This window comes from Stigmatopora argus, chromosome 6 (genome assembly GCF_051989625.1).
Source record: "Stigmatopora argus isolate UIUO_Sarg chromosome 6, RoL_Sarg_1.0, whole genome shotgun sequence".
Taxonomy (NCBI): Eukaryota; Metazoa; Chordata; class Actinopteri; order Syngnathiformes; family Syngnathidae; genus Stigmatopora; species Stigmatopora argus.
In genome coordinates this window covers 4,978,405-5,005,658 of record NC_135392.1, presented here as the reverse complement: position 1 = coordinate 5,005,658, position 27,254 = coordinate 4,978,405, and the positions used below count along the sequence as shown (strand labels likewise).

At 41.6% G+C, this 27,254-nt stretch overlaps 4 protein-coding genes and 1 long non-coding RNA gene across 12 annotated transcripts in view; 1 reads left to right on the top strand and 4 right to left on the bottom strand.

Moving 5' to 3' along the window:
• The window catches only part of stab1 (stabilin 1), a 38,774-nt gene extending 36,081 nt beyond the window's left edge, over positions 1 to 2,693 (bottom strand). For all 6 annotated transcript variants that reach the window (XR_013300739.1, XM_077603705.1, XM_077603706.1 and 3 more), the window contains exon 1: positions 2,551 to 2,693. The gene's annotated coding sequence lies outside the window, so the exon portion shown is untranslated. The remainder of the gene's footprint in view (positions 1 to 2,550) is intronic.
• nisch (nischarin) lies at positions 1,886 to 16,257 on the bottom strand. 3 transcript variants are annotated; one of them, XM_077603712.1, is made up of 23 exons: positions 16,078 to 16,257; positions 15,304 to 15,387; positions 14,485 to 14,667; positions 14,123 to 14,171; positions 13,598 to 13,761; positions 13,427 to 13,522; positions 13,269 to 13,364; positions 12,276 to 12,428; positions 12,137 to 12,205; positions 11,210 to 11,395; positions 11,017 to 11,145; positions 10,670 to 10,783; positions 9,806 to 9,953; positions 9,019 to 9,151; positions 8,413 to 8,948; positions 7,273 to 7,831; positions 6,064 to 6,406; positions 5,004 to 5,160; positions 4,751 to 4,870; positions 4,490 to 4,660; positions 3,854 to 4,014; positions 3,649 to 3,794; positions 1,886 to 3,334 (listed from the first exon to the last, which is right to left on the bottom strand). In XM_077603712.1, the coding sequence occupies exons 1-23, from the start codon at positions 16,156 to 16,158 to the stop codon at positions 2,995 to 2,997; spliced, it is 4,218 nt and encodes a 1,405-aa protein (XP_077459838.1). In that variant the 5' UTR covers positions 16,159 to 16,257; the 3' UTR covers positions 1,886 to 2,994. The 3 variants fall into 3 exon arrangements, 2 of the variants coding, with proteins under 2 accessions (XP_077459838.1, XP_077459837.1); XR_013300740.1 differs by lacking the exons at positions 1,886 to 3,334; positions 3,649 to 3,794; positions 3,854 to 4,014; ... (4 more) ...; positions 7,273 to 7,831; positions 9,806 to 9,953 and having other exon boundaries at positions 8,936 to 8,948; XM_077603711.1 differs by lacking the exons at positions 1,886 to 3,334; positions 3,649 to 3,794; positions 3,854 to 4,014; ... (5 more) ...; positions 8,413 to 8,948; positions 9,019 to 9,151 and having other exon boundaries at positions 9,841 to 9,948.
• Positions 16,258 to 17,311: 1,054 nt separating this feature from the next.
• On the bottom strand, positions 17,312 to 21,783 carry LOC144075218 (uncharacterized). The gene is made up of 2 exons (XR_013300502.1): positions 18,818 to 21,783; positions 17,312 to 17,401 (listed from the first exon to the last, which is right to left on the bottom strand). It is a non-coding gene; the product is annotated as an uncharacterized LOC144075218 (long non-coding RNA).
• On the top strand, positions 17,342 to 18,427 carry LOC144075217 (uncharacterized). The gene has a single exon (XM_077602045.1). The coding sequence runs from the start codon at positions 17,763 to 17,765 to the stop codon at positions 18,297 to 18,299; it is 537 nt and encodes a 178-aa protein (XP_077458171.1). The 5' UTR covers positions 17,342 to 17,762; the 3' UTR covers positions 18,300 to 18,427.
• A 1,343-nt stretch (positions 21,784 to 23,126) lies between the features above and the next one.
• hgh1 (HGH1 cochaperone) lies at positions 23,127 to 27,231 on the bottom strand. Its single transcript, XM_077602044.1, has 9 exons — positions 26,942 to 27,231; positions 26,100 to 26,209; positions 25,895 to 26,033; positions 25,696 to 25,833; positions 25,202 to 25,353; positions 24,187 to 24,287; positions 23,925 to 24,115; positions 23,541 to 23,663; positions 23,127 to 23,468 (listed from the first exon to the last, which is right to left on the bottom strand). The coding sequence occupies exons 2-9, from the start codon at positions 26,207 to 26,209 to the stop codon at positions 23,319 to 23,321; spliced, it is 1,104 nt and encodes a 367-aa protein (XP_077458170.1). The 5' UTR covers positions 26,942 to 27,231; the 3' UTR covers positions 23,127 to 23,318.
• Positions 27,232 to 27,254: the final 23 nt, after the last annotated feature.

Sequence of the window (27,254 nt, the reverse complement as noted above, 5' to 3'; positions counted from 1 at the left end):
AAAGGGAGAAAGAAGGAACGGAGGAAAGGAAAGAAAAAGGAACGTCCAAGCGCTTTCTTTCCCAAGCGGCTGGGGTCAGAGGTCGGGCTGCCGCCGACAATAGCAGGAAGTTCCGGCGCTGACTTTTCAAATAGTTTGCCGGGCCAGCGCGTGCGCTTCAGCGCTTTTTTAACCAACCACAATGTTTTAGTGCCGTTGACGAGGATGGACGTCCAAAGTATAATATAATTATTATGTATTTATTTATTTTATTTTCATTTTGACCATATCGTAAACATTATATAATGATTATTTAATTTTCGTTTTGACCATATCGTAAACATTATATGATTATTTATTTTATTTTCATTTTGACCATATCGTAAACATATGATTATTTATTTTATTTTCATTTTGAGCATATTGTAAACATTATATAATGATTATTTTATTTTCAATTTTAACGCATGTTATTTGCCGTTATGAATACAGACGCTCCCCTACTTACGAACGAGTTAGGTTCCGAGCGAGTGTTCATAAGTTGAATTTGTTCGTAAGTTGCTCAGTGCTATATTTTGTATTATAATTTATGTTTAAGGCCTATATAAGTATATTGAAGGTTTATATAAGTGCATTTGTATGTTTAAGGCTTGTATGGATGGTTTATTTTTTTATTTAAGGAAAAACAAAATAACTACTTTCTATTTATTGCGAATCCAATCGGAAGACGGAGCGCCGAGGCGACCTCGCCGTTTATCTGACCCGCCGCCGGCTGATAAAGTTCATCGGCGGTATCGGCCGGGAGGTTGGCCGCCGGGATAACGTTATCGGCGGGTGTCACGGGCGCGGAGCGTGATTGAAAATAAATAAATAACACGGCCGTCAGTGGATAAACTGCTGTTTTGAATACTAAATTAGGGCATACTTGAATGTCACGTGATACAGACAGACATTGGCAATAAACTTCTAAAATCATTTTTTGGCTGGAGGCCATCTTGGGTGGGGCAAGGCAGCGCCAAAAAGTATGTCTTGCAAATTTGGAGTTTTCTATTGGTTGTCAGTGTTTCAGGACAAAATAAGAAAGTAAACAAATTCTTTTTTTTTTTTTAAGAGGAAGAATTAAAGTTGGTCATCCAATTGAACTACTGTGGTTATTTAGCTCGACTATTTGCTGCCGCTGGGCATTTTGAAAAGTTGTATATCATGTATAAATACTAAATATCTATATCATACTTTTTTTTAACAGCAAATATATATATATATATTTTTTCTTCTGAATATCTTTAAAGCTATGTTTATTGAGAGTTCAAGACGTCAAATCTATTTCAACTCAGAAGGCTGGCACAGAGTGATTACATTTTGCTGCCATGGAAAGCGACTGATGTCCAATTTAATCTGACTGGAAGGACGGCAGCGATGGAACACTAATTGGAATTTGGTGCTGAGTCGACACTGGCCCTTTCCGTACAGTTTGGCCACTTTTCCTCAAAGGGGAAACGGAGCAGCGCCAAAGGAAGCCCCAGAAAGTCAAAAGGTGGCTAAGCTGCACAGTCATCAAGAGGATGGGAACTGCTTGTTATTTTTATTTATTTTTTTACTTTCTTCTCGTCTCGGAACAAAGACTAGTCAGCAGTTTGGACTAAAAAGTCCTCGGACAGATAGAAAATATACTGCACATTGAGTCTGAAAATGTAAAGTACTACTATATCAATTTTATTCGATTTTTTTAAACTTCTTGCCTTAATCAACGGGCTTCAATGTCGTTAAAATTAGTTCGCTATATATTTATTTCCTAATTCCGTTTTAAAATGTATCCATCAATTTAAGAAATTAAAAAGGCTCAGAAAATAAATCCTAAAGCTGGAGCTGATTGTATATTTTCAAGGAATATATATTTTCCACAAGATAAGAAAAATAAGAATTTTTATTTTCTCAAAAACTTGTGTCAAAAAAAGACAAACTTTTTTGGGGATACTAATAATTGTCTAAATTGGGGAATATTGACTGAAAAAAACTGATATTTATTTCCCAATATAAAGATTTTCATTCATTACAAAAATCTTTAAATTTCACAGACATCAATCTTGTAATTGTGAGAATGTTCAAAATTATATTTATAGTGAAATTGTAGTCAGTCATTATACTGGTAAACTAAAAGTAATAGATGGTGACGATCACCAAGGAATTGAATAATTTTAACTTGAATTCTTATGTATTGTGACATAACTGCTTAAATATAAAGCATGCAAATAATATGTAAACAACAACAAAATTTAAATAAGCCTTAATGATAAAACAAGTTCATATCAATAAACCAGTGAATAGTTACACTTCACGGCCAGTGATGGCGATGGACGTGCAATTTATATAAACTGGGAAGGTTGGCAGCCATCGAATAATCGTTTTTTGTTTCCAGCTGTCCAATAAAAGTGCAAAAAGCGCTTGTTGCGTTTACTTGTAAATCGCTTTTGGTTCCAACTCGATTTGGACGCTTTTTGTCACACGTTCCCGAGACGCCATTAAAAGCGAGCGATGTCGACGATAAAGTCTGTCGCGACTCACTTGACTTACCAAAATGGCCACTTTGTTTTCTAGCCGTAGTCCGCCGATGGCTGGTGCGACATGTCCCTCAAACAATTTTTCTCTCCCTCTCACTGAAAGACAAAGCAGGAAGTTTGAGGCAACAAACAGGAAATGGAGGTCTCCATAGGTAAGCGAGCCGCGCGAGGTATTTCAAATATTTGGGGACAAAATGGCCATACTAGCGGGTCCAAAAAGAAAGACAAAAAGACCTAAATTGGTCGGCTCGCAACGATGTCCTTCACATTTTTCTCCCCGTTTTAAGGGTGAGCAAAAACCGCACAGGTTTTGGTTGGAAAGACAAATAAATAATCTTTTTTTCTTTCTTTTTTGGTGGCGGCCCTAGAGTTTTCAGGCGTAAACCTGCCCGGCAACAGTCCCTCTCCACGTTTCTAAGCCCACGCACGCCCAAAAGGGGGCGCCGTTCCCTGTTTCTCAGCCAGTCAGCTCCACGGGAAGTTCTCGGCTGCACAGCGCCTCCCACTGGCGGGCCAGGACGGAGATGAGTCTCTCGCGGCTGTCGGCTCCCGGCACGAAGACGCACCACTGAACCTCGGCCTCGGAGGGCGCGCGTGTCGCCGCGGCCGCCGGCTGCCGCTGTGGCCGAGGCTCCTCCCCCTCCGGGCCAAAGTGGTCCGCGGTAAGGCGGCACAGCAGGTCCGGGCCCGGCAGGTCGTCGAACACCAGCGTCAGGGCCTGCGGGTACGTCTGGTAGCCCAGCAGAACCCGGTCCAGGTCGCGGATCCGCCGGGCTTCGCGTAGGCGGTAACGCTCCCTGCCGAGGAAGCCCGTCGGCGGCCCGTTAGACAAAAAAAAAAAACAATTCGGAAAATCGTGTTTGACAGATGACCTCACTTGCGCTGGTTAAGTGTTGAGCAACGAGCGGCCATTTTGGCTCATTGAATGTAACTCGATCCTCTTAACATGCCAGTGATTAAAAAAAAGACAATGCCTCCCCAAGTGTTTTTCTTAAGTTAGATTAGACGTGAATTCATGTTCATTTGCTCTATTCACATAGTGGATTCATTGCAGAGGCAGCCAATTAAGCCGTTAAATGAGTTAACGACGTGGAGGAGGGGCGGACCTCACCTGGACGGCGGCTCCTTGGCAAAGTCCGGCAGAGGATAGCTGGCGTAGTCTTCGTCCAAGAGGAAGACGTCGGCGGCGGTCAGGATAAGGGTCCGGGGACGCAGGAGCGGCGCTCCGTGGGGGCCCCGACCGTCATCCGGCTCCACCTGCAAAGGCCACATTTGGAGACCGGGGCGGTTGGGATGGCAGGAAGCGAGCACCCTACCTGAAAGACCAGCAGGTAGAGCAGCACGTTGAAGGAGCGCGGCGCGCCGGCGGGGTTCTTCCTCTCGGCCACGATGAAGGTCAGGTCGCCCACCTCCTCCTCGCTGGGGTAGATGAACTTGACCCTGCTGCTGTGGACCAGCTCGTAATTCTGCATTTTGCCTGAAGTTAGGGAATGTTTATTAAAAAATAATTGGTGTTTTTCTTCAAATAGGTGGAGAATGGTGAATGCTGTTATTTTCCCTCTTTTTGTATTCATGTGTTTTTTTCATTGAAATGACATTTTCCAAAAAGAAATTTACTGCATATTTTGCTTCTTTTTTATACATCAGGATTTAAGTTCATTCCTATATTTAGAGAATAATTGACTGTTTATATTAAATATTTACTGTCATTTTTTTTTCTGTTTTAATTTTCAAAATGATAACAAATGAGCTTTTTTCTTAATAGATATAAAGAGTTTGAGTCGCATTAAAAAAAAAGGAATGTAATAATATTAATTAATTTAAAAGATTTTTTTCCCCCAATGGAAAAAATAAATCTTAAATACAATGACTAATTCATTCACAACCATTCACATCAACGGCAGCCAATGAAAAGAAAGGCATGGGACAATTGGAGACAATTTTGTCGTCACCTGCGCTGTTGCTGGGGAACTGCGAGTAGAAGTCCTGCTCCGAGGACTCCGAGGGCTCCGGAGCCGGGAGCTCCTGCCGCGGGCTCAGCACGGACATGAGCTCCTGCAAGAAGACCCCCGTGCCGTAACTGTCTCGACTCAAACAGCACACGATGCATTCGGCCGAGCGACCTGCACAGAAAAAAAATAATAATCAAATCAAAGTAACTCAGGTTGCCACTCCGGAGACGCCCGTTCCCTCGCTCTCTCTCTCAAACTGACCGACGAGCCTGAAGTACTGATCGAACAAACCCACGTTGACGGACAGCAGATCCGACAGCCTGATGGTCAGGCAGGGGCAAGGGCGCATGCTGGGGTCCGGCCAAGGGCAGACGTCAGTCTCTGTCAGACCACAATATAAGTCGCATGTTTTCTTTTCAAAATAGTTTGGCCAGGGGTAATGGAAAGAAATTCAAACAGGCTCAGATATGATTTTCGGACATGGAATCACAGCACTTTGGAGGCACATTCCTACCGGGGCATCGGAATGGGCGCGCAGCGGCAGAGTCTTCCAATAGGAAATAGACGGCCTCGGTGGAGAGCAATAGGCAGCAAGCCAGTTCCGACTCTGGCGAGGTGTAGAGGACCACCGACAGCCACAGGAGTTGTCGCACTTCTTCCTTTTCCCCAGACTTAAAAAAAAGTACAAATGTGTTACTTGGAAGGGAAAACCTTTGCATGTAGACCAAGGGTGTCAGACTCAGGTTGGTTCGCGGGCCGCTTTACCGTCAACTTGATTTCACGTGGGCAGGACAATTTTAGATATAATATTTAGATCTTTTTTTAATAAATGGATTAAAAGAACTGGATTAAAAACCCTGAATATTCAGTTTTTTATAGATATAAAACAATGTTTATTTTAGCTTTTTTTATATTTTTAGATTTTACAAAATGATTTTTGAACTAAAAATACAGAAAAAATGGATTAAAAAATTACAATTATTGATTTAAAATTGGGAAAATCAGGAAATTTAATATACATCTATACTCCATTTTAATTTGATCCTAAAACAGAAAGTCGGCACTCCTGATTTACTTTCCCGGGCCACACAAAATGATGCGGTGGGCCAGATTACACTACTTTGCACATGTGATGTAGACAAATTCAAAAAGGAAGTCATGTGAGCAGTACAAGCAGGAAGTGTGTCCGTAGCGGTCTACTTTGTCATCCCTAGGTAAAATGGTGGCGCCCTGAGTGAGCAATGGCAGGCATAAGTGACTTGTTTTCAAGTTATGGTTTATTTTTTCTCTCTTGAATTTCATTCATAGATGTCAAAATAATTTTCTTTAACGTTTTATCTGTTTATCTTTTCTCTATTTTGAAATAAATGACCGCATAATCTTGCGTAATGGCGTCTGTCTCTTGTCACAGTGCAGTTTCGAGCATGTCAAGTCTAATTTGAGCGTATAGAAGCCGTACACTTCATTCAGCCATGTTTTTGCGACAAATACAGCGTATACGCGAGAAAATACAGTAAGCGTTCCAGTTTATGAATTGTGAACTCTCAGGTGTATGTGTCAGTGCGCGTCCTTACCAGTGCTATAAATCTGTGAAAGTACTCAAGCAGCTGCTCTCCGCCAAGCCCAGAGAGGAGCTTGAGCCCCGGGGTGAGAGCCGGGACCAGGTGAGGGGACGGATGGTTGTCTTCCAGACACGGCCCAGAGGAGCCCCGAGGAGGCTCAGAAAAGTCGTCCCCGTCGCCTTCGTCCGGGTCCGGAGGACATCTGCACGGGAGGGGCAGCACCACCATCTTAAGCCCCCCCAAAGCTGCTCGCCGCCGACTCAGCTCCCCCAAGAAGGAGGTCTTGTCCCGGGCCAGCGGGAAGAGCAGAGGCAGAGCCCCGTCGGCCAGCAGCAGCTCCGCCGTGTGGCCACACCTTGATGCGCCAGCGCCGTGGGACGGAAACAAAACGTTGCCAAGAATTTTAGTTGCTTATTTTTGGGAGCAAGCCACTCATACAAAAACCGTGCAGTAATGACTATTTTATGCTTCCGGCCTATTTACATTTGAGCTGACAATGGGGATTGGAGCTCAAATTGCAAATGCAAATGGGTACGAGTTTTTTCTCTTATTAAAGGGGGAGCATTCAGAATTTTACCTTCTTTGTTTATTATATCAAATATTTTTTTCTAAAACTTATGAAAATGTCATGTCTGAAAGGAAAAAATGCAATATTTACAGTTTTTTCTTTTTGATGAATAAAAATAATATGAAATATTGAAATGAATGAATAGCTAAGTGAATTTCCCAAGTACGGGATGAATAAAGTTTAATCTAATCTGATCTAATGTACTAACAGGCTCAAAAAATACATTGTAAATCTCAGTCTAAGAGGATATTTAAACCCACGCAACCCCAATGATATTATGTGGAGTTTTTTTGTTCAATATTACTTCTATTTTGATAAAAATAGCATGGAAATTAGTTAGTTAGCGCCTATAAATCAGGAATCCACAATCAAAATACCATATTTACCAACCTATAAGTTGCACTTTTTTTACAGTTTGGCTGGGCCTGCAACTAATATTTAACTAAGATCTTTATTTTTGTCTTATTTTGTGTTCACTGACTACGACAGCATGTTATGTTTTTTTAGACATAATTATTTGAAAAACATATGTTGACAGATGCTTATTTATCTTGTTGCGTTCCATTTTACTGTTGTTACTTTAAAGTAAGTTTGTTCTCGGTTTCTGATCAAATTAAAAATTTAGCGGCGCTATTCTCTCAACAAGTGTGTACCTGTGGTGGTGTTGCGGGTGCTTGCAGAACCTCCCGTCGATCAGCTCCCCAGTTTGAGGACATCTCCGGTCGGGGCGAACGGCCACCGAGCCCAGGGGTACGCGGACCAGTTTGCACGGGGCCCCGCGTAGCTCTCGGATGTCCATTTTCAGCACCCACAGGTGTCGCTGGGTCAGGAAGAGGAGAGCCGGGAGTTCTTCTGCGTCGGGCAAAATGTCCGACGGGGAGGCGGAGGAAGGCGGGAGGAGCGTCAGGTAGCCGCCTCGGGCGTCCTGACTCTCCTCCAGCTCCCAGGAGTTGAGAAGGCAGCGAGGTAAGAGCGGAGGGCCGTCTTCCGCCTCGGGGAGCCGCAAAAGTCTCAAGAGCTCGGTCCGGGTTCTCTGGAGCTCCTGGGGTTCGGAGAAGAGGTAGTAGTGACAACCGCCGTTTCGGGGTCCCAAGCGGAGACAGGCAGCGGGAAGATCGGCGTGCGAGGGGAGCAGGAGCTCAGAAAAGGGCAGCAGGAGCTCCGTGTCCAGGTTGGACAGAAGGGCCTCGGGTGTGGGAACTGGCTCTTTATCTGTCAAAACGCATTAAGCGAAAAAATATTTGGTGGTTTAAAAAAAATTCTAAATCTCTGCCATATCCTTAAGGATAACAAACTTTGATTAACTGATAACAAAACTTTCGGGAGTTAGAAAAATACCTCAAATAAAGCAGGAAAAAAATATATTTTGTGGTGGAAAAAAAACCTGATCATATCACTCAATCCCTAAGCCTAAAGTTTTTCCTGCTTTATTTTGTGTTTTTTCTACCTTCAGAAAAGTTTTTTAATTAGTTCATCAAACTTTGTTACCCTTAGGGCCTAAGGGTAACAAAGTTTGAATCAGTTATCAAAATTTGTTATTATTAGGGATGACCGATATGGCAGATTTTTTTTTAAACCACAAAATAGTTTTTCCTGCTTTATTTTGATTTTGTGTTTTTTCTACCTTCAGAAAAGTGTTTTAATTAGTTCATCAAACTTTCTGAAGGTAGAAAAAACACAAAATAAAGCAGGAAAAACTATATTTTGTGGTTTAAAAAAAAAAAAAATCTGCCATATCGCTCATCCCTAATAATAACAAATTTTGATGAACCGATTAAAAAAAAAGTATTTACCTGCATCATAATTGTCCACTTTGACTCCATCGGATAAACGCAGCAGGCCCAAGAGATTATCGGTCAGCACAAGGCACACCACCTGGTGCTCCACCTTGCGCTCTTCCACCTTAACGGCGTAGCACCAAAGCACGCCGTTGACCCGCTCGTCCCGCTCGTCCCGCTCCTCTCGCTCCTCCTCTTCGCCAAACTCGCCGGGAAGACGAGTGGGCGACGCGTCCGGGAGGGAGCAGTCAGGTCCCATCTCGAAGTAGCCGTCCCTGGACACGGCGGGACTGCCCACCTCCGTGGTTTCGGCGTGGGATAAAACCTCAATTGACGGGGATCGGTCCGCTTCGTTCGTCTCCGCCTCTGTGTGGCCTTCCTGTTTCTTCTGCCGTGTCTCCTTCAAGCGTTTGGAGAGCGAGGCTGTGAAGAGCCGGTGGGTGGAGGTGAAGGAAAAGAGGTGAGGAGGCAGCAGTGGACACCAGGTGGCGTTGCAGGTGGGGCAGGTGGTTTCAAGGAGACTGGATGAGGAGGAGGAAGAACACGGGAAACTGGAAGAGGAACACAATTGCATTTTTCATTTGTGGGGAGAAAAAAAATAGACATGATTTAGATGCTGACCAGAACGACGAGCTCGCTTGTGAATCTTCGGCAAGCCGGTTGTCGTGGTAACGAGGGGAGTGGCTCATGGGGAGGGCGTGAGGGGGGACGATGACGGGCGGAATGGCGCTTTCTTCTCGGTTGCTCATTTCTTCTAAAAAAAATCAAAAGGGGACACATGGATACATCGCTTTGAGGAAGAAATTCAATGAGCAGAATCACAAAGTATGTGCGTTGTAGAACATGGCTCTTTGAGACTTTTTGTGGGTTTAAACACCATTGACATGTCTACCAAACCTCATGTACTCAGAAGTGATTTTCTGGAAAATGAGCTCCGCATGGAAATTTCTGAACAACCTTGAAATATTTGCGCCAAACTAAAATGACTGACAGCTTGTGTCATTTTAGACGAAAGATTGACCTAGCAACCAAATTTCATGTCAGTCCAACCTAACAAAAATATAAATAAATGAAAAAATGTCCATTTTTTCCTCTCTTTTCCCCCACAAATTGTCTACTTTTCTTCTAATCAATATGATTAAAAAAACAATATTCAATCACAAATATAAACGCAAAGAAAGTGTACTAAACTCCCAAGTGGCACATTAAAACTGTAAAGACGGCGAGATTCCAAATTCCCGTATCGATGCAGCTGAGCAGGATTGTTTTTTCATCAAATGAATAAAGAAAAAGCGAAAACACAAGTGGCTAAGTGCTGATTTTAACAACGATTTTGTGCGAGAGAACAAAGGTGAGGCAAACAGACCAATAGCGAGTAGCCATCGCCCGCGGGGCCCGGTTCGGTTACCTTGGCTGCCGCAGGAAGCCCGCCGGGCCCGACGGGAAGCGAGAGAAGGAGGGGCGGCGACGCAAGAGGAGCGGGTAGAGGAAGAGGAGGAGGAAGGAGAGAGGCGAGGAGGCGCGGAAGCCAACGACCCCCCGGTCTCCTCACTGATCTGACGAGAGGACAGAGAGGAGGAAGTCTTCAGCCACAAATGCAGACTTGTTTTGTCCTCTCTGTGCTCTTGCGAAAACGTCGGAGGAAATCCTATCTGCGCCCTTTGGATTTTATTACATTGCGGCCTAAATTGCTCATAAACTATGGTGTAGTGGTTCACTCACCCAACTTACCGTATTTTCTCGCATGTACGCCGAATTTGTCGCTCAAAAAAATGAAGACTGAATCGAAGGTACGGCTTATATGCGCACAAATTAGACTTGACATGCACGAGACTGTATATGGTTATTTATTTCAAAATAGAGAAGAGATAAACAGATAAAACGCTCAACAAAATTTATTTAGACGTCTGTGAATGAAATTCAAGAAGAAAGAAAAATGTATCTTGGATAAAATGTGAAAAAAGTCACTTGTGCCTGCCATTGCTCGCTCAGGGCGCCGCTATCTCACGTAAGGGTGACAAACTAGAACGCTATGGACACACTTCCTGCTTGTACTGCTCATGCGACTTCCTTTTTGAATTTGTCTACGTGCAGGCGACGCCCTTTCGGAATGTGCAATCCAGCAGACGATCCTTTCGATTCATACAGTATCTCAGAAATACCACATTCGATGATTGTCAAATTCAACAATTTTAAAAAGGTGCGGCTCTTACGCGGAGGCTAATGTGCGAGAAAATACGGTAGCACAGTATCCATTCCCAAAAAACGTTACCTTCTTGTTGCTGGCGCTCATTCGGTCCTTGACTTCTTTGGCTTTCTGAATAGCTTTCAACACTTCCACCGTGTCCAATTCTTTTTCTGTGGTCGCCTGGCCATCAAGACACACCTGACAGACACACAAGTGGGGAGTGAGTGATTCCAGATGCACAAATAAAAATCACATTGTGGCGACAGGAGTAAATGGTTTGCTTATCAGATGTTGATGAATTGTATAAAGATAATCATGCCCTAAAAAAAGACCAAATACCACATGCTTTGTGTTTCTCCACATTTTTTTATATAGGCAAAAAAATACTCATGTTTTTCTTTATTGAAAAAATGTTATATAAGCTAAGTTACCTCTGCCGCGCGCTCCCCGAACTGGGCCAAGACTTTAGTTCTGTAGTCGGGGACGATGCAAACGGGGTTGGCCGACAGGTTGAGTTTCTCCAGGCAGGGCAGCGAGCCGATGTTCTTGATCTCCTCCAACTGCGAAAGCGCACGTGACGATCGTGACGCCGCCCTGACCGTGCACGGACGCCGCGGGGCTTACCCGGTTGAGCTGGTTGTGGCCGAGGTCCAGGTGGACCAGCGAGTAGAGCTTGCCCAGGCCCGCCAGGCTCTCCAGCCGGTTGCCGGCCAGGCTCAGCGTCTTGATGTTGCCTAGCCGTGTGTGAGCCGCCTCCAGCGTGCACAAATTGTTGTAGGACAAATCCAGGTGGACCAGATTGTACAGGTGCTGCAAAAAAATACAAAAAGCGCCTCTTAGCTTTCTGCAGTGTTCCACCGATACGCGGTTCGAACGCGGGCTTCGATACTGGCGAAAACTAAGAAATAATGTGCCAGATTTAGCTTCCGAATGCCGGTCGCCCTTCCCAAAATGGCCGCCAGTGACAAATGCAGAAGGAAAAGAGGAAAACAAGGAGAAGAAGCAGAACAACAAAAACAGAAAAAACTGGAGAAAAAAAAAACAAGAAAAGTTAAAAGAACAAGAACACGAAGGACGAGTAAAAGACGCTTTTGTTTTAAGCCTAGCAGTTTCTATTCCGCTAAGCGTTGTTGAATGTCCTCATTTAGCACAGACATTTTGTACTTTAAAATTCAAAGTATGAATGTTGTAGTTTAAATGGTAGACAAGTTTACATGTTAAACACTAATAACAGCTACAATTTGACAGGTTTTGTTTTTTGGAACACGGATGTTAGCTTCCTTACGAGGGGAAAATGAAAAAAGTAGGCTAACGTGGCTAACACGTGCTGTGCTAGCAAAGTGATTAGCACATGAGCTAATGCACTAACTACAGTGGACATGTATTGCAGATATAAAAAGGCCTAAATCGAACTTTCTATGGTGACATGGCTTGGAAAATAAAACATTCCTGTTAAAGTTTGACTACACAAAAAAAAAAATCTGCTGCCTGCTTTAAGGCAGTTTTAAATGTGCTTTATGAATAACCCCAAAGTTTGGAGGGAAGGGTTACCTCAAGGTTTTCCACCGAGGAAAGCTGGTTGTGGCTTAGGTCGAGGAACTCCACCTTGCGGAGAAGTTTCTGCCAGCGGCCACGTTGCGGAGTGAGTCAAAGGCGAGAAAAAGCGAGCGAGGGCGCGGCCGCTTCTCACCGCCGAGGCGTCGATGGCGCCGATACCGTTGTGGCTCATGTCCAGTGTGGTCAGGCCGGGCCAGCGCGGGACCACCGCCGTCACGCCACAGCCCGACTCGGAGCCCTCGGCTTCCCACTGGGGGAAGTCGCTGGCTTCTGGCACCAGCGCCAGCTGAAGGGACGGTCCACACGTCAACAAACAGGATTCCATACATCACATTATTCATTCAATCAAAAATTTGCACTTAGCATTCAAGATCTATAATCATGGATGTAAACTGCCACTATTTCATAATAACAGCTTTTGCATTGTTATAAAGGTATATTCTTTTATATAGTTTTTGCTGGGGTCATTTTCCCAAAGTATTTTCTTATTTACAATTTTCTAAAGAAAATTCAATGACTGGTAAGTAAACTGCCACTATTTCATAATAACAGCTTTTGCATTGTTAATAGGGTATTTTCTTTAATATAGTTTTTGCTGGGGGTCATTTTCCCCAGTATTTATCATTCTTTTCTTTACAATTTTCTGGGGTGACGCTGTTTTTTTGCGCATTTTTTTTGAGCCATTTTTTCTTATAAAATTGTTTTTTAAAAATCCTTCCCTCAATTTTTCTGGATTTTCGTTTTTTTGTGTGTTTTGTATTGAAAATAAGCAGTAAATTAACATTTTTTTCTAAAGAAAATTCAATGACTGGTATGCAAACTGCCACTATTTCATAATAACAGCTTTTGCATTGTTCATAGGGTATATTCTTTAATATAGTTTTTGCTGGGGTCACATTCCCCAGTATTTATCATTATTTTCTTTACAATTTTCTGGGGTGACGCTGGATTGCGTGAATTTTTTCCACAGGTTTTTTTGTGCGTTTTTGCAAGATAAATTTTTTCTGATTTTTCCGATCGGCCGTCAGCTCTTCCAGTCCGAACGGATTGGACATCTACCGCCCCAACGGGAACCCATAGAAAAAAAGATAACATTTAAAATGAGGATTTATTTCAAAGTACGTACCATCATGGTGTCCGTGGAGTTGTGGATACTGAGAGTGACCAAAGTGGACCTCAGCGAGGACAAACCTCGGATTTGCCGGGCGTCGCACTCGCTGATCTGAAGACGGACGGCCAAAGTGAGTCAGAGCGTCCGCGCTCCTGGTGGTTTACCAACCTTACCTCGATCTGAAGAAGCGACTTGAAAAAAGACAAGTCGAACGGCAGAGCGGTCTCCAGGATGTCGCTGCTTCCCAGGGGGCCTCTGGTGCCGCAGATCTGAAGCCACACACGCGGGTGAGGATGGGGCAGAGAGAGGAAGGAGAAAAAAAGAACAAAAACGGGTGGGTGAACCTTGAGGTAGCGCAGCCTGCAGGCAAAGTCCAGGATGTGTCCCAGGTCGGTTTTGGCGTCACCGTTGCAACAGGTGGGCGTGGCCAGGCGCAGTTGCCGGGAGACGGCGTGGAGCTGCAGGGGCCGCAGGGAGAAGACTTCGCCGGCGGCCAGCAACTGCTCGCCTGACCACAAAAAATAAAAAATAATCACTTTTCCTCGTGTCGGCTTTCCAAGCTGCAACTAGCGATAAATTTCGTCAAAAATCCTATTTGCTAGTGGGGAGAGAAGAGAATTTTCTGATTTTGTCACCCTTTTTTCTTAAGGCATTTACCAGCGACTCGTACAAAAAATAAAGTGCAATTTTTTGCTAATGCTTTTCAACCCCCCTTTTTTTAAAATTGTTGCAAAAAAATCTGAGCCATTCATCCCCCAAATAATGAATCTTTTGTGGCAGCCCGAGCGATTTTACCCCCCAAAGCTATTTAAACAGACAACAGTCAGAAAGATTGAAGCCAAAAAAAGGGAAATAGCAGGATGGCAAACCTTTATGAAACAACTCCTCGGCAAGCGCGGCGGTGATGCCGTTGATTTCCTGAAAGAAGATGAAAAATATGTAATAAAAGCCAGAAGGGGCAAAAGTCATTAAATTATTTAATAAGTACACATTCATCGCATCCAGTTTCGTCCCACATTGCAAATTTGACTCATATCCAATCTTGTAGTTGACCTCAATGCCTTCATGACAATCACGTTGACGAGTACGGGTCACGCGGCGGCGTCTCGGGGGGAAATGGGAACAACCGGCCTACTGTTGCGCTGACGTCGTCACGAGACAAGGCCGCCGGCTTAGATTGGATACGGCTAAAAGTCGTGATGCCACCCCCCACCCGACCCCCAAAACTCACATAGAGGTTGAAGTGGAGGAAGGTGGCCAGGGGTCCAGGCACAGCCCCGGGGAACTGCCGCAGCAATGTCTGCAGGTAGATCTCAAGCTCCTTCTGCCGACGCTCCACCAGGCTCTTAGAGTTCTTGCCCAGCATCTTCTTCGGCGGGAGAAGATGGCGCTCCACTTGGTTGGCTGTCGCCAACTGGGAGGGAGAAAGACACCGAGTTAGAGATGTGATATTGCAATAAACAATACATATACAGAAGGTTTTTACACTTGGGAAACAAACTTTGGATTGGGATGGATAACTTTATTCATCCCGTATTCGGGAAATTTCGTTGTCACAGTAGCAAGAGGGTGAGAATACAGACACAGAAAAATACATTTTAGACATAAATAGATAGGTAATAAGTAAGTTAATAAATAAATAAGCGTGTTGCTGAAAAGTGTGTGTGTGCGCGCGCGTGTATGTATGTATGTATGTATGTATGTATGTATGTATGTATATATATATATATATATATATATATATATATATATATATATATATATATATATATATATATATATATACATACATATACATATATATATACATATATATATACATATATATATACATACATATATATATATATATATATATATATATACATACATACATACATACATACATACATACATACATACATACATACATACACATAGTTCTACATGTATACATACGGTAGGTCTTAACACTCAGCCATTTGAGAACGCTCAATGTATCACATTGGACTTTTTTTAATCGCTATACATTTATTTATGACCACCAAATATTTGTAATTGTCACGTTTACCTTCTCGTGGAGGTCATGGAAGTCGCTGTAGCGGTGCTTTATTGTCCACTTGTGCTCTCCATCTTGTACTTCGATGACGTACACCTGAAATGGTAAAAATGAGTGTCAATTGATACATCAAAATTTACTTTACTAAAAAAAGATGAACTAATTTTACGGCCATACAAAGGTAACAAACTCAGAATGGTTACCATTTTGTCCTTGTATTTTTTTAATTTAAGGTTGAATATTCATTTAAAACTAAATACAATATTTTTAAATGTTTTTCCGCCTTCTTCCAATTTAGGATATATTTTTAAAAGAAAATATTAACTTTTTAACCCTTGCTTTTCATTGAAATAGAACACACAAAATCAACAATATCATTAAGGAAAAAAAGTCTCAGTAAAAGAATATTTGAACCATTTTTTTAGGTAAAAATACCAGTTAACAGATACTATAAACATTGACATCTTTTTAAAACGATATACAAAGTATCGCAATATTTCTTAGTATAAATCTGAGAAAAATAGTGCGTATGTCCCAAACAGTTGTCTAATAAGATTGGTCTCGGGTAAATCAATTAACCTTTGAAATGTACACGCATACCTAATACATACATAGTACATGCTTTATTGGTCATACATTGCAAAAAGCTTTCCCTCACTACCTATGAGCACAAATTGAAAACGACGGACGCAGCAACTTAAAAAACTGAATTAGTGAAACATAAAAATAGCGTTTTTCCTGTTACTAATATCGAAACCAGGCTAACAAGACGAAGCCAAACCTCACCGTGTAGTTTTCAACCAATTCCGAGCCGACAATGCACACTTTCCTGTCCAGAAGCTCTTCTGTAAACGAGGGGGGTTCCATTGTTATTGTGGCAGGAATTTAGCTATGTCAAAAGATAAAAACGTGTCATTTAAAGCGACTTTTAGCGGCGTGGTTGGCGTCTTTCCGTTCGCAGTCGACCGCCATTTAATTTGTTGACACGACAAGGCAAGAACTTCTTCTTTATGTGGCAGGAAGATTAACGACGCACTGCTGCCCCCTTCAGATCATTCCTTTTAGTGCAGGTGCTCATCTAAATTGTAATACTATTTAATATTTCAGCCACACGAGGTCGCCTGAAATCTTGAATGTTTTTTTCTTCTAAAGTTCCCCAAAAAATCCAGACTGTGGGCGTTTAATGACATTAATATTTGAGATATTTATTTTAGGCCATACTCGAATGATGTTTTATCAATTAATCTTCGTAAATGATTTGTTTTATTGCTCTGAAATCAGTTTCAATCTTTAATTTCCTCAGAAATGGGAGTTTCTTCAACCAATTACACTTTCAAATATACCGCAACACTTTTCAATCCTCACGACAAAACTTGTTAGTCAAGTTCAACCAGCAAAACACATTTGGGGCGCAAAGGATACAAAGTTTACGAATATATATTTTTTTAAAGTATATATTTTTTATCGATTATGAGTATGTTATATATCTTGTGCTAAATGTACTGATTTGAAAGTTTAAGTTTTGTGAAAGGTAATTTGACAGTTACTGCGTGGTCAATGTAAAAACACCTGATTTTGTTTCAGTGCCAGACAATGGATTAAACGATTACATGATATCATTTCAATAACAAAACACCCTATTTTTCCTTTCTTAATTCCCCTTTGACAACCTGATTATTCCCCAATGTTGTGTCCAGCGATTCTGCTGCTGTTGTCAATCATTGCAATGGGCGGAGCTCTGAATGACGGCAGAATTGGATCAAGTTACATCGACCAGAAAACCTGGACCAAACCATTTTACTGTTTGTGTATGTGTGTACGTGTGGGTGGGGGTTTCGCGTTTAATGTCGTAAAAGCTAACACGCGAACACAAACGCACACAATCGTGTTCAAACTTTGCACTATGACGATTGCCAAACGGTACATTTCAAGCATATGAAGAGACGGTAGTAGTGCAATATTCAAAGAAAGCGGAGACAGGATATAGAGCGCGACACCCCGTTTTGAAACCAAGAATGGATGATTCCACCTCTTTATTTGTCCTATTAGCTCGGTCAGTGTCACAGTAGAGTGCTAACTCACGGGACAAGTGCCACATCAGGAAGCCCCCCTTAAAAAAAACGAGACGAAAAACAGCATAAATCAAACAAACTCGACATTATTAACGCTCCTTTGTGTGGCTCGCTTTGCAAACACCTCAGCCGAAGCTGCGCGCAGCTCCCGCGAGGTGGAAAAGACGAGCGGAGCAAAGGCCGAGGAGGGCGTGACGCGCAGCCCGAGAAGGCTCGCAGGCAAGTGGGCGAAGGAGGCGACGACGAGCGGGCTATGCTCCGGTTCAAGCCAGACGTCAAGAAGAAGAAAAGCCAGAAAATTGTCAAAAGGTAGACCTCAGGGGACCTCTTTGTCCAAGGAAAAAAAAGTCCTCTTTGTCGAGGATGTGAACAAGAGAAGCACCTTGACTTGAAGACAAGATGATGCTCTCCAGGGAGACGTGCGGGCGAGAAGCCCAGAGCGAGGAGGCGCAGTCCCGCGTGCAGAAGCGCAAGAGTAGCGGCCGTTTGACGAGGGCACACAAGAGACACCGACGGCATCCTCCCCCTCGCAGAACCGTTCTCGGTCTGCCGCGCCTCCGGCCCGTCAACCTTAAAGGCAGGCGAGCTCGGGGCATGCGCGCCCCCAAGAACACCAACCAGTTTCTCATGCACGAGAAGTACCAGATGATGCACATGCGCTCCGACTCGGTGGGCAGCGACACTGGGGGCAGCTGCTCCGACAGCGAATCTGAGCTCACCGACATGGACTCGTACCTGGGCGCCCTGGAGAACGCCAGGGGAGCCCTGCCCGATGGTCCGGAAGCAGTACCGGAGCCACCGAGGGGGACCAGGGGAGACCAGGAGGTCCAACATGAGGACAGCATGCCCTACTTTCCGTCCGAGGACGACCTTTTGCAGAGTCACAACTTCATGCAGCGAGACTTTGCGCAGTTTTGTGACTTTTTGACATCGTAAAATGGCTAGGTTTGGGATGATGTCATTTGGCAATTGTCAATCAAAGTCTTGTTCTTTTTTTTTGTATATGAAATTTTCTGTTGGGGGAGTATGTGATCTATAAATTCTATTAAAAAAAATGAAACTTTTTGGTGTTGGTGGAATTCATTTTTTTTTTTAAACCGCCTCGTTGCAGAATTTAGGAGCGGAACAATTGTATTTAAAAGAAAAATGATGGTTAACCCTTAATGTAGAAATTTAACCCCTAAGGCAATTGACTATGAATTACAAAAAAATCCTGGCGTCCACAAATTGTGAAATATTAAATGACAAAATGTGGATGCCTGTTTGTTATTTTGTGTTATAAACCAATATTATGAACACACAAAACAAAAAAATTATATCTCCAACCATAAAACGCAGGAAATGACTTAAAAAAAAAACTACATTCAGAAAGAAATGACCTAATATCAACCGGAAGTGATCATATATGCTAAAACAAAAAAATCAACAGGAAGTGACCAAAAGAGCTGACTGACCTAAACGAAGAGCATCCTTTCCACTCGTAATGAATTGGACCTCTCCTGCCGTCAATGGTTTTTGGTGGTGTGATGTCCTTTTGAAGAGTCAGATAACAAAATCATTTTTTTTCTCACGGTATCATACAAAAAACATCTTGCAGTTCGCCAATCGGTGGCTCAAAATTGAAATGGAAATCAGCCTTCTGAGTCACTTTCTGAGGAATTTGGGACATTTTCAGATGTTTTGTCTCCCCCCCCAAAAAAAACAAAAACAAAACTAATCTTGTTTTTAACAGCAGGACGGCAAGGTTGAAAACGCGATCGGAACAGTCAAAATCAGTCAAAAAACAATTCACATTCTTCTATTAAACTTAATGGCAGCTAACAGCTAAGAGAGAAAAACCTAGTTAAAATTAACCCCTTCCCCCATTTTTTTAAAAAGTTATTTCATAGGGAAAAAGCAAACTACTGGAAACACAAGCGGTACACTTGAGGAAAAATAGCTGGCTAGTAGTAACATGTCCAAATAGTGGTCAATACAGGGAGTGGATCAGCTGACTTGGCAGCGGATTGCCACACTTTCATACCTCCTGAGATAATACACACAAACGCAAAGTGTCACGGTAACCCACACTGTGTGTAAAAGTGTGTGTGTGTTCTACTAGTAGCTAGCTACGCCGCGGGTCATGTTGACTCGAGGGCTCTCGGTTCAGCTTCCCTCGCACTCTCACGCCAAATTATTCTCATGTTTTAAACTTTCAAGGACTAACGAGAACCTGTTTTTTTTAAGAAATAGGCTCCGCCCCTTCCCATTATAGCGTAAATAATATAAATCGTAACTTCAACAATGAGTTAAAACCAAGATTAAAAGCATAGGAGGAATACAGGTATATATGAAATAGTATTGATGAGGAAATATTAGAGAAAATGATATAGAAAAATGCAACTAAAATGGGAAAATCATTAAATAATCAGAACATAATTTTGTATATTTAATGTATACATATGTTTGCTATATAAATATTTTTTAGAAACATTTAGGCATTTAATAATCTTTTTTTAAAAAGAAAAACAAGTGATAAAATAGAGAGAATTAACTAAAAATAAATACTCAATATATTTAAAGATACAAATAAAAATATTTTTGAATATGTGAAGAAATATTTTTACTTTTTAACAATTTTATAGAAAACATTTCTATTAATTTGTATACTTTCCTCCATTTCTTTTCATTTTTGATGAACTTGTTTTGATTTTTTAATTCAAGATTGACCCATTTTTACCTGTATTTTTCAATTCCATTCTTATTATAATGTATTTATGTATTCCCCTGATGCTTATTGTAGTTTTTTCTACGTCAAATCATGCTGAACCAAATTCTGCCATGATGGGGTTAATTAATAAAATAAATAATAAAGAAACCAAAGACTCAAGTGACCTATCCACCCAAAAAATAAAAAAAATAAAAAAAAAATTGATCAAAAAAGGACCAAATTTTCTTTGCCTGTCAAGTACAACGATTGACTTGAGTTTCTGGAGCGTTAAGAGGTTGAAAATAGTTTTAGGAAGCAACGGGAGCTGGTGAGACCTGGGGAGGGGGGAGGTGACCGCCGTGTGGGGGCGGAGCCAACGGGGGAGGACCTTGGCACTCGCACACAAGGTGGACTTGTGCTGGAAACCTGAGCTGAGCCCAGCAACTCCTTGACAACTAAACAACTTGGCGTTTATTAACTCGGCTCCTGCCAGCTGTGTGCCATCTACAAGGTCGTCCAATTCATTTAAATGTGCTAAAAATGAAAATGGCTGCGCTAATCTAATTTTTACATGCACAAAATTAATCTGTCACTCCAACTGGCCTGTTGTTTTTAACCTTTCCTAGTCATTCTACTCAAAACAATGCATCAGGGAACGCCCACTTGCTGACATCACAACCAGAATCCATGATCATGTCTCGCTTTCTGATGCTAGGCTAGCTAGCTAGCTTTCACATGTTGACAGAATGACAAGAATACAGTACTGGTCCAATGGATAGCATGCTAACAAAATCTGCAACTCATTCTGGTTGTAGAATCAGCTGGTGTTTTGGAGATTTTTTTAGTGGGCGGGGCCAAAGAGGAATTGGAGTTAAGGCGTCGTAAATGGAAGCTATGCTTTGTTTTTTGGGGCAGGGAGTTGTGCACATTTTAAAAAAAAATTCTACCAGTACTATATTTTAAGCTTAAAATTACTTCTAAAAAAGTAATAAAACGTTTTTATAATATTGAGGTTAAAAACAAAGTCATTCTTTAGGTGATATCAAATGCTCATATTTTTGTACTTGTATTTTATCAATAAAATGATCATTATTTAAAAGTAGTTTTGGTTGCGGGAATTTTTAAAATATATTTTCTAAATACATTTTTTTTTAAATCAAGCTTCTTTTGAGAAAATTAAGGTTTAAAATACCATTTGTGACCTAAAATTATATATTTAAAAATATATACATATTTGATTTTTTAAGGGCCAAAGTCTACATTTGAGGGGCAACAAAGTGTCATTTCAAGATTGGTAACTCAAAACTAAACTTCTTGTGATTATTTAAGTGATAATACAAGAGCGAATGCCTGTTTTGTAGGTTACGCAATCTTTAAGGCTGACGCAGAGAAAGAGAGCGAGAGACAAAAAAAGAAAGACTTCTCAATTGCATGCCACTGCTGTCAATCTATTTGTTTGTCTTTTCTACGATTGGCTAGGTGAAAAGCCCCGCCCCTCCCCTTGAGGACTGCTGTACTTTTCCACTCCAAAGTCAAAAAAAGTATCTCCAGTCCATTTCTTTTCTTCCCCTTCCTCCTGGTAACAATTTGAAAGCGATCTGATTGGTGGATGAATTCAATTCAAAACAGATTTAGCACTCAAGTTAGTGCCGTGAAAAAAAAAAGAATGAAAATACTCTTTTCTAGAAAACAAAGTACTTTTTCCTACTAAAACTAATATTTAGCCAAAAACTGATTATTTGCAAAAAAAAATCTGTCTATTTTTTTTTAATACTAATATACAATGGACCCATTTAAATATATTTGAACTGGGATGGCAGTCATTGGATGATCATATTTTGCTGCCATTGACATTTGATTCAACAAATAATCATGTTTAGTTAAATATCAGCAAAACTTTATTATTTGAGACAAAAATCCTCAATTTTCCACTAAATATTTCTCCTCCGGAGTATTTATTGTTATAATAATTGATTGTTTCTATAAGCTTTTAAAAATTTCTTATTGAAAAATGATAAGTTGTTGACAAAACATCACCAAAAAAAGACTTTTTTTTACCTCAAAAATATTTTCTTTGACAGTAATTGACGTTGCCGGTGAAGATATTTAAGTTTGTCCTTTTCCCCCCTAATTTGAATGTTATGAACGGGAAATTTGATTAAATTACTGGGTGGTCAAATTAAAATGAGCTGATTTTTAAAGCCACTTTGGTTAATCTGTCGCCATCGATGGCAGCCAATGTGTTCCGAAAAAAGAAAACAAACTCCCTCAATGGTGACACGTCGTCCACGGCAGACCGATGAGCATGCGCAAGGACCTGAGCCCCAACGCGGAAGTGAAATTGGACACCGAAGCGTCCAATTTACTGCGCCATGACCTATGAACTCAGGTGTTTGTTTTTGTGCTTAATTCGGTGCCTTTTAACAGCATGAACCGAATAGATTTAATATGTATTTATAAACTGAAATGACTCATTTTCTCTCCCCCCTTGGTCTCAAAGAACGTTAAATGTCTACCATGTTAGTAGTTCCAAAAACGGTCTGAAACGCGGAAGTAGTCGGGAGGACCAGGTGGAGCTTTGGCGCCATCTGTTGGTTAAGCAACGCCCCCCATTTAATAATCAAGGGCCCATTCACACTGTTTTCATTTCTTGTCCTGTCCTAAACTGTTTTTGTCCGATTCACAGAACTTTAAAAGTTAAGCAAAAGTTATGAGTCCCTTTTGGAAAAAAACGGTACTCTTGCGCCTAAATTTGACCCCGAGAAGTCTTGACTGATTTCCAGTCATTATAATTTTTAATTTTTTTGAACTGCCAAGTGGTCCAAGAACCAGGATCTGTTTAAAAACTTAAAGTGACCCGAATGTAAATGTCCCAGAATTAACAAAAATCGCCCCGACGCAACCTCTTCTTTAATTTCATTTTCCGATTTCTGACTAAATGACATATGTTGTTTTTGTTTGTTTTTTTGTTTGTTACTGTTCTATGAAAGAAGATAAGTACGGGAGAGGATGAGGGCCACTTTAGAAAGATAAAAGGTGGTCAGAATACGACAAAATGCTCAGACAAGTCTAAATTAATATATTTACAGATATTTAATAAAATTACAATTCTAATTATGACTTTAAAATCAGAATTCTGATAAGGACATTAAATTTAGTCAGAATCTTGCCAACCTTTTTTTTCCCCTTCAGTAGCCCTGAAACTCCTCCAAGCTATTGTATTAGAAAATCTGCTTTTTTCCTGCCTGATTCCTGCCTGCTCCTCTTCATGTCGACGTCGTGAGCTCCTCCTCTTGCCTCTCCAGCTCCTGCTGCTCCTCCAGATCAGCCTGCTTCAGCTTCTCCTCCACATCTTCTGGGATGTTTACCTCCAAAAGGTTCTCCATCCCCTCTTCCGGCTCATCCCCGATGAGCACCTTCACAAAACGTGTGTGTGTATTAACCATGCAGTCTGCCCCGTCGATCCAGTCGAGCGTGCCCGGTTGTACCTGTATGAGTTTTTCACATGCGCAGCCAACTTTGGGCTCTTTTTCCCAGCGGTGGAACTCCCTCATGATGACGTATACGTTCTTGTCCTTCAGAGTCCGTCGGCCATCTTTAGTCGCTGTGAGCTAACGGAAAACACGGACGTTAGGGTGGCCGCCGATAATCGACGACAACATTGATAGTTGACTTAAATAGTCGACTTAAACTGATCCCAAAATTGTGGTAATAATCTTATTGTATGGATTTAAAGATTTTTTTTTTACTTAAGTGCTTTTTTGTGCAATTTAAAACTGGTTGTGAAAACAGCAGATGACGGAACTAAATAGGCCCGTTGATGAAATTAAATCTTTTGAATAAAAGATTTTGCCACCGTATTTTTCTTTTACCAGCATGAGCGTCTCCACGAGCATCTTCCTGATATCGGGGTCCTGTTCTCTGGTCTTGTCCTCCGGCAGGTACTGGAGGTCCACGGGCAGAGCCTCATTATCCTCCTCGCTTAGTTCTTCCGGGCCAGCCAAGGGGAGCAACAGGAAGGGCAGAATGTCCACGTGGTCACCCAGCAACCACTCGTGATTGGCTGCGGTGCGGGAGAGAGGTTAAGCCTCCAAAAAAATCCGGAGAAAACGAGGATAACCCACGGCTCCTCACCCGAGTCGAAGCAGCAGTTGCGCAGGACGCCGATGACTCCGCCTCGCCTCACCACGGACGCCTCGTACTGTGTGAACGGCAACAAGCGCTGGATCACACACCTGAAAAGATAACCAAAATGAGTTCATCTCTACTGGTACTTTTGCGCAAAACAGGCTCTCAATCTAACAATTCAGAGGGCCGATTGAGGCTAGTTTGTTTGCACCGCCCAGTTAAAATGGATTGGATGCCTACCGCCATCACTGGGAGACTATGAATGCCATTAAAAAGGCTTAAATGATGCTACAAAATAGTCCGTAAACTGACTTTAAAATGGTAGCGGACCATATTTCGACTACAAATCCATCCGAAAAGTGACAGAAAAGGCTTAAAGATAAAATTTGCTCCAAATTAGCGAAAATAGAGGTCGCAAAGGTAGAGAATTGATTTACCTTGGCCACACCCATGACAAAATATCCATAGCAAGCAATATTTCGGATTGGAATCCATCCACAAATGGCAGAAAAGTTCACTAGTCTTCCCTTCTCAGCTCTCTTGGCCCCGCCCAGAAAAAGATTTAAAACACAAGATGATCTAACAACTATAAAGGGGCTTTTTACAGTCTTATAGCTAGCTTGCTATCCACAGGAGCACTATTCAGAGAGTTTTGTCAACATGTGTTAGCTAGTTAGCTTAGCACTAAAAACTTGGACGTGGTTATCGATTCTGGTTGTGATGTCACAACCAGAGTTTTTCGTTAAATTGCTATGAAACGGTAAAAAAATGCTTCCATCTTTGTTCATTTTCTACATGTTAAATTACATTAATGCCATCATTTTCGGATATGCTAACCATTTTATAGCACCTTGAAAATGACTAGAAGCTAATAGGTTACTTTCTTTTAATGAAAAAAAGATGGAAGTCGATGCAAAATATTTTTAAAAACCCAGCCATACAAAATCCTGCGACAGCCTGCATCATGGCCACAGGAATTGAGTTTCACCCTTGTGGACTTGCGAGTAGGCAAAAATCAGACCTTTCTTTGTCCATCATGAAGCGTCTGGCATCAGGAAGCTGCGTCAGGTTGGACAGCAGAGGAGCCAAGTAGTGCATTTTGGCGTGGGGGTTGTAGCCCTCCATACACAAGATGTCTACCAGCTGAGCTAGGCCAAATTCTCCCTGTAAAAACTGGATAAAACACAAAAACCTTAACATTTTCATTGTGGCATCCATTTATTGAACTTAGAATTTTGACTATAAAGTCAGAAATAGTCAGGAATACGGGAATAAAGTCAGAATTCTGACTTGAAAATCAGATAATAAAGTCACAATAAATGAAATTAGAATTAGTCGCAATTTATAGTCCGGAAAATACGATAAGTAAGGTCGAATTCTGAGTATAAAGTCACAATCTTTTCCATTTATTTTTTAGTGCTCCCAATTCTCTCCCGTACCTTGCGACCGATTTTTAATCATCTCCTAAAACAAGGATGTTTAAGACAGTCCATCGTTCTTTGAGGTAAAAATTACCTCAAATAGCGTCTTGCACGTCTTTTCGTGGCGCGTCAAGTTGGACAGAATGGTGCAGATCTGGTCAGAAAATGGGTACTGAGGATCCTTGAGGTTTTTGAGTAGTGTGGGAACTATGCCAATGTCTTTTACGAGCACCTGAGTAGGGAAAAACACAGTTAAGCACAGTTTGTATCTCGAAAAAAATGAAGGCAGGTACCTGGTGCAGAGTGTCGTCGGCCGACAGGTTGATGAAGATGTGGTAGCAATCCTTCGCAATGGCAATGGACCCGTCGGACGTCAGTACGAGAAGAGTGGCGATTAAATTGGGTTTGGTGCGAAGGAAGCGGCAGCCATCTCTGGAGAAAAACAAATATCACGCTAGACCATCGTGCTATATGAATCTCATCGTTTCACAAGCTCACCTGTTTCCCGACAAGCCCAAAATGTACCCGGTGGTGTGACCTTTGACATCTGGCCGAGTCGTAGGCATCAGGAAAGACAGCAGCTCGGCGGCTTCGGATTCGTTCAGCATCTAGAAACATAAATGCCCGGTGATAATAAATTCGCTATTGACCCTTACGTAAACTCTGCCTCTTAAATGGCCATCGTCTAAGCATACATCCTAGGGAGCTTACTCTCAGATATTCACACTTTTAGTACCTCAGACCTATATTTTGTTTTACATTTTCAATATAACCCTCTGCTGCATATTGTAAACATTTTTCCCCTCAATATGAAGGATGTTATGGAGGTATTGTTAAAAAAATCAATCACTTAAAGCAATGGCTTGTGCCGTTGGACTCATGAAGCTTGTCATTTTAGCAACGGTGACTAAGGGAAGCAGAGCTTCTGCTAAAAGGTTAATTGTCAGGCGACAGGTTGTGACGGTTTCCAATATTTTATACCTATTGACAGAATTGGTTTGGGCGTAGTTATTTAGTTAATGAGCCCTCCGTCGCATGACAATAGGGGAAAAGTTAATTGTTTCAGAAGTACACTAGTAATTAAATATGCGCTTAATTTCGAAGTATACAATTTCAGCATACACGTCCAATAAAATGTGTAATAATTTTGTTCTGCCAACATTCTGTCTGGGAGCCGTTAGGTAATAACAAGGAGAGCTAACAGAATTGGTTTGTACTAGCATAACTACAGACAAGTGATGTTATTTATGCTAGGCTGTTTGCCGAAGCGGCAAACTTTTCCACGGTGGTTGGCTGTGGTAAAATGTAGTTTCAAGAATATAATAAATACAGTAACATACCTCGATATAGTTATTACACCGCTCGTCTCATTTCACATTTTAGTAGTTTAAAGGAAATAAATGTTTAAAATTCCCACGTGGAGTAGACGCCTTGACTACCCTGAACGCATCTGACAACTGGACCCGAAGCGGAAGTTACTACGGTAGAATTGTTTGGACAAACTTGATAAATAAATCACCAAAAGTAGGTAAAAAGAAATTCAATTATTATCATAAAGGGAATATTTTAACTTTAAAACTACAGTTAGTACAGAAAGACCATCAGGGTGTTAAACACTAAATCGTTGCTAGTTAATTCCAAAATTACTCATAG

Bases quoted from the DNA above. Each gene is read 5' to 3' on its own strand.
- nisch (XM_077603712.1), bottom strand. From the start codon at position 16,158: ATGGAACCCCCCTCGTTTACAGAAGAGCTTCTGGACAGGAAAGTGTGC. The intron at 11,396-12,136 runs GTAACCCTTCCC...ATTTTTTTGCAG, and splicing joins CCTCGGTGGAAAACCTTGAG to CACCTGTACAATCTGGTCCA. The intron at 8,949-9,018 runs GTCAGCATCTAA...TTCCTCTTCCAG, and splicing joins CAAGCGAGCTCGTCGTTCTG to TTTCCCGTGTTCTTCCTCCT.
- LOC144075217 (XM_077602045.1), top strand. From the start codon at position 17,763: ATGATGCTCTCCAGGGAGACGTGCGGGCGAGAAGCCCAGAGCGAGGAG.
- hgh1 (XM_077602044.1), bottom strand. From the start codon at position 26,209: ATGCTGAACGAATCCGAAGCCGCCGAGCTGCTGTCTTTCCTGATGCCT. The intron at 26,034-26,099 runs GTGAGCTTGTGA...GTTTTTCTCCAG, and splicing joins TTGGGCTTGTCGGGAAACAG to AGATGGCTGCCGCTTCCTTC. The intron at 25,354-25,695 runs GTAATTTTTACC...TGTTTTATCCAG, and splicing joins CGTGCAAGACGCTATTTGAG to TTTTTACAGGGAGAATTTGG.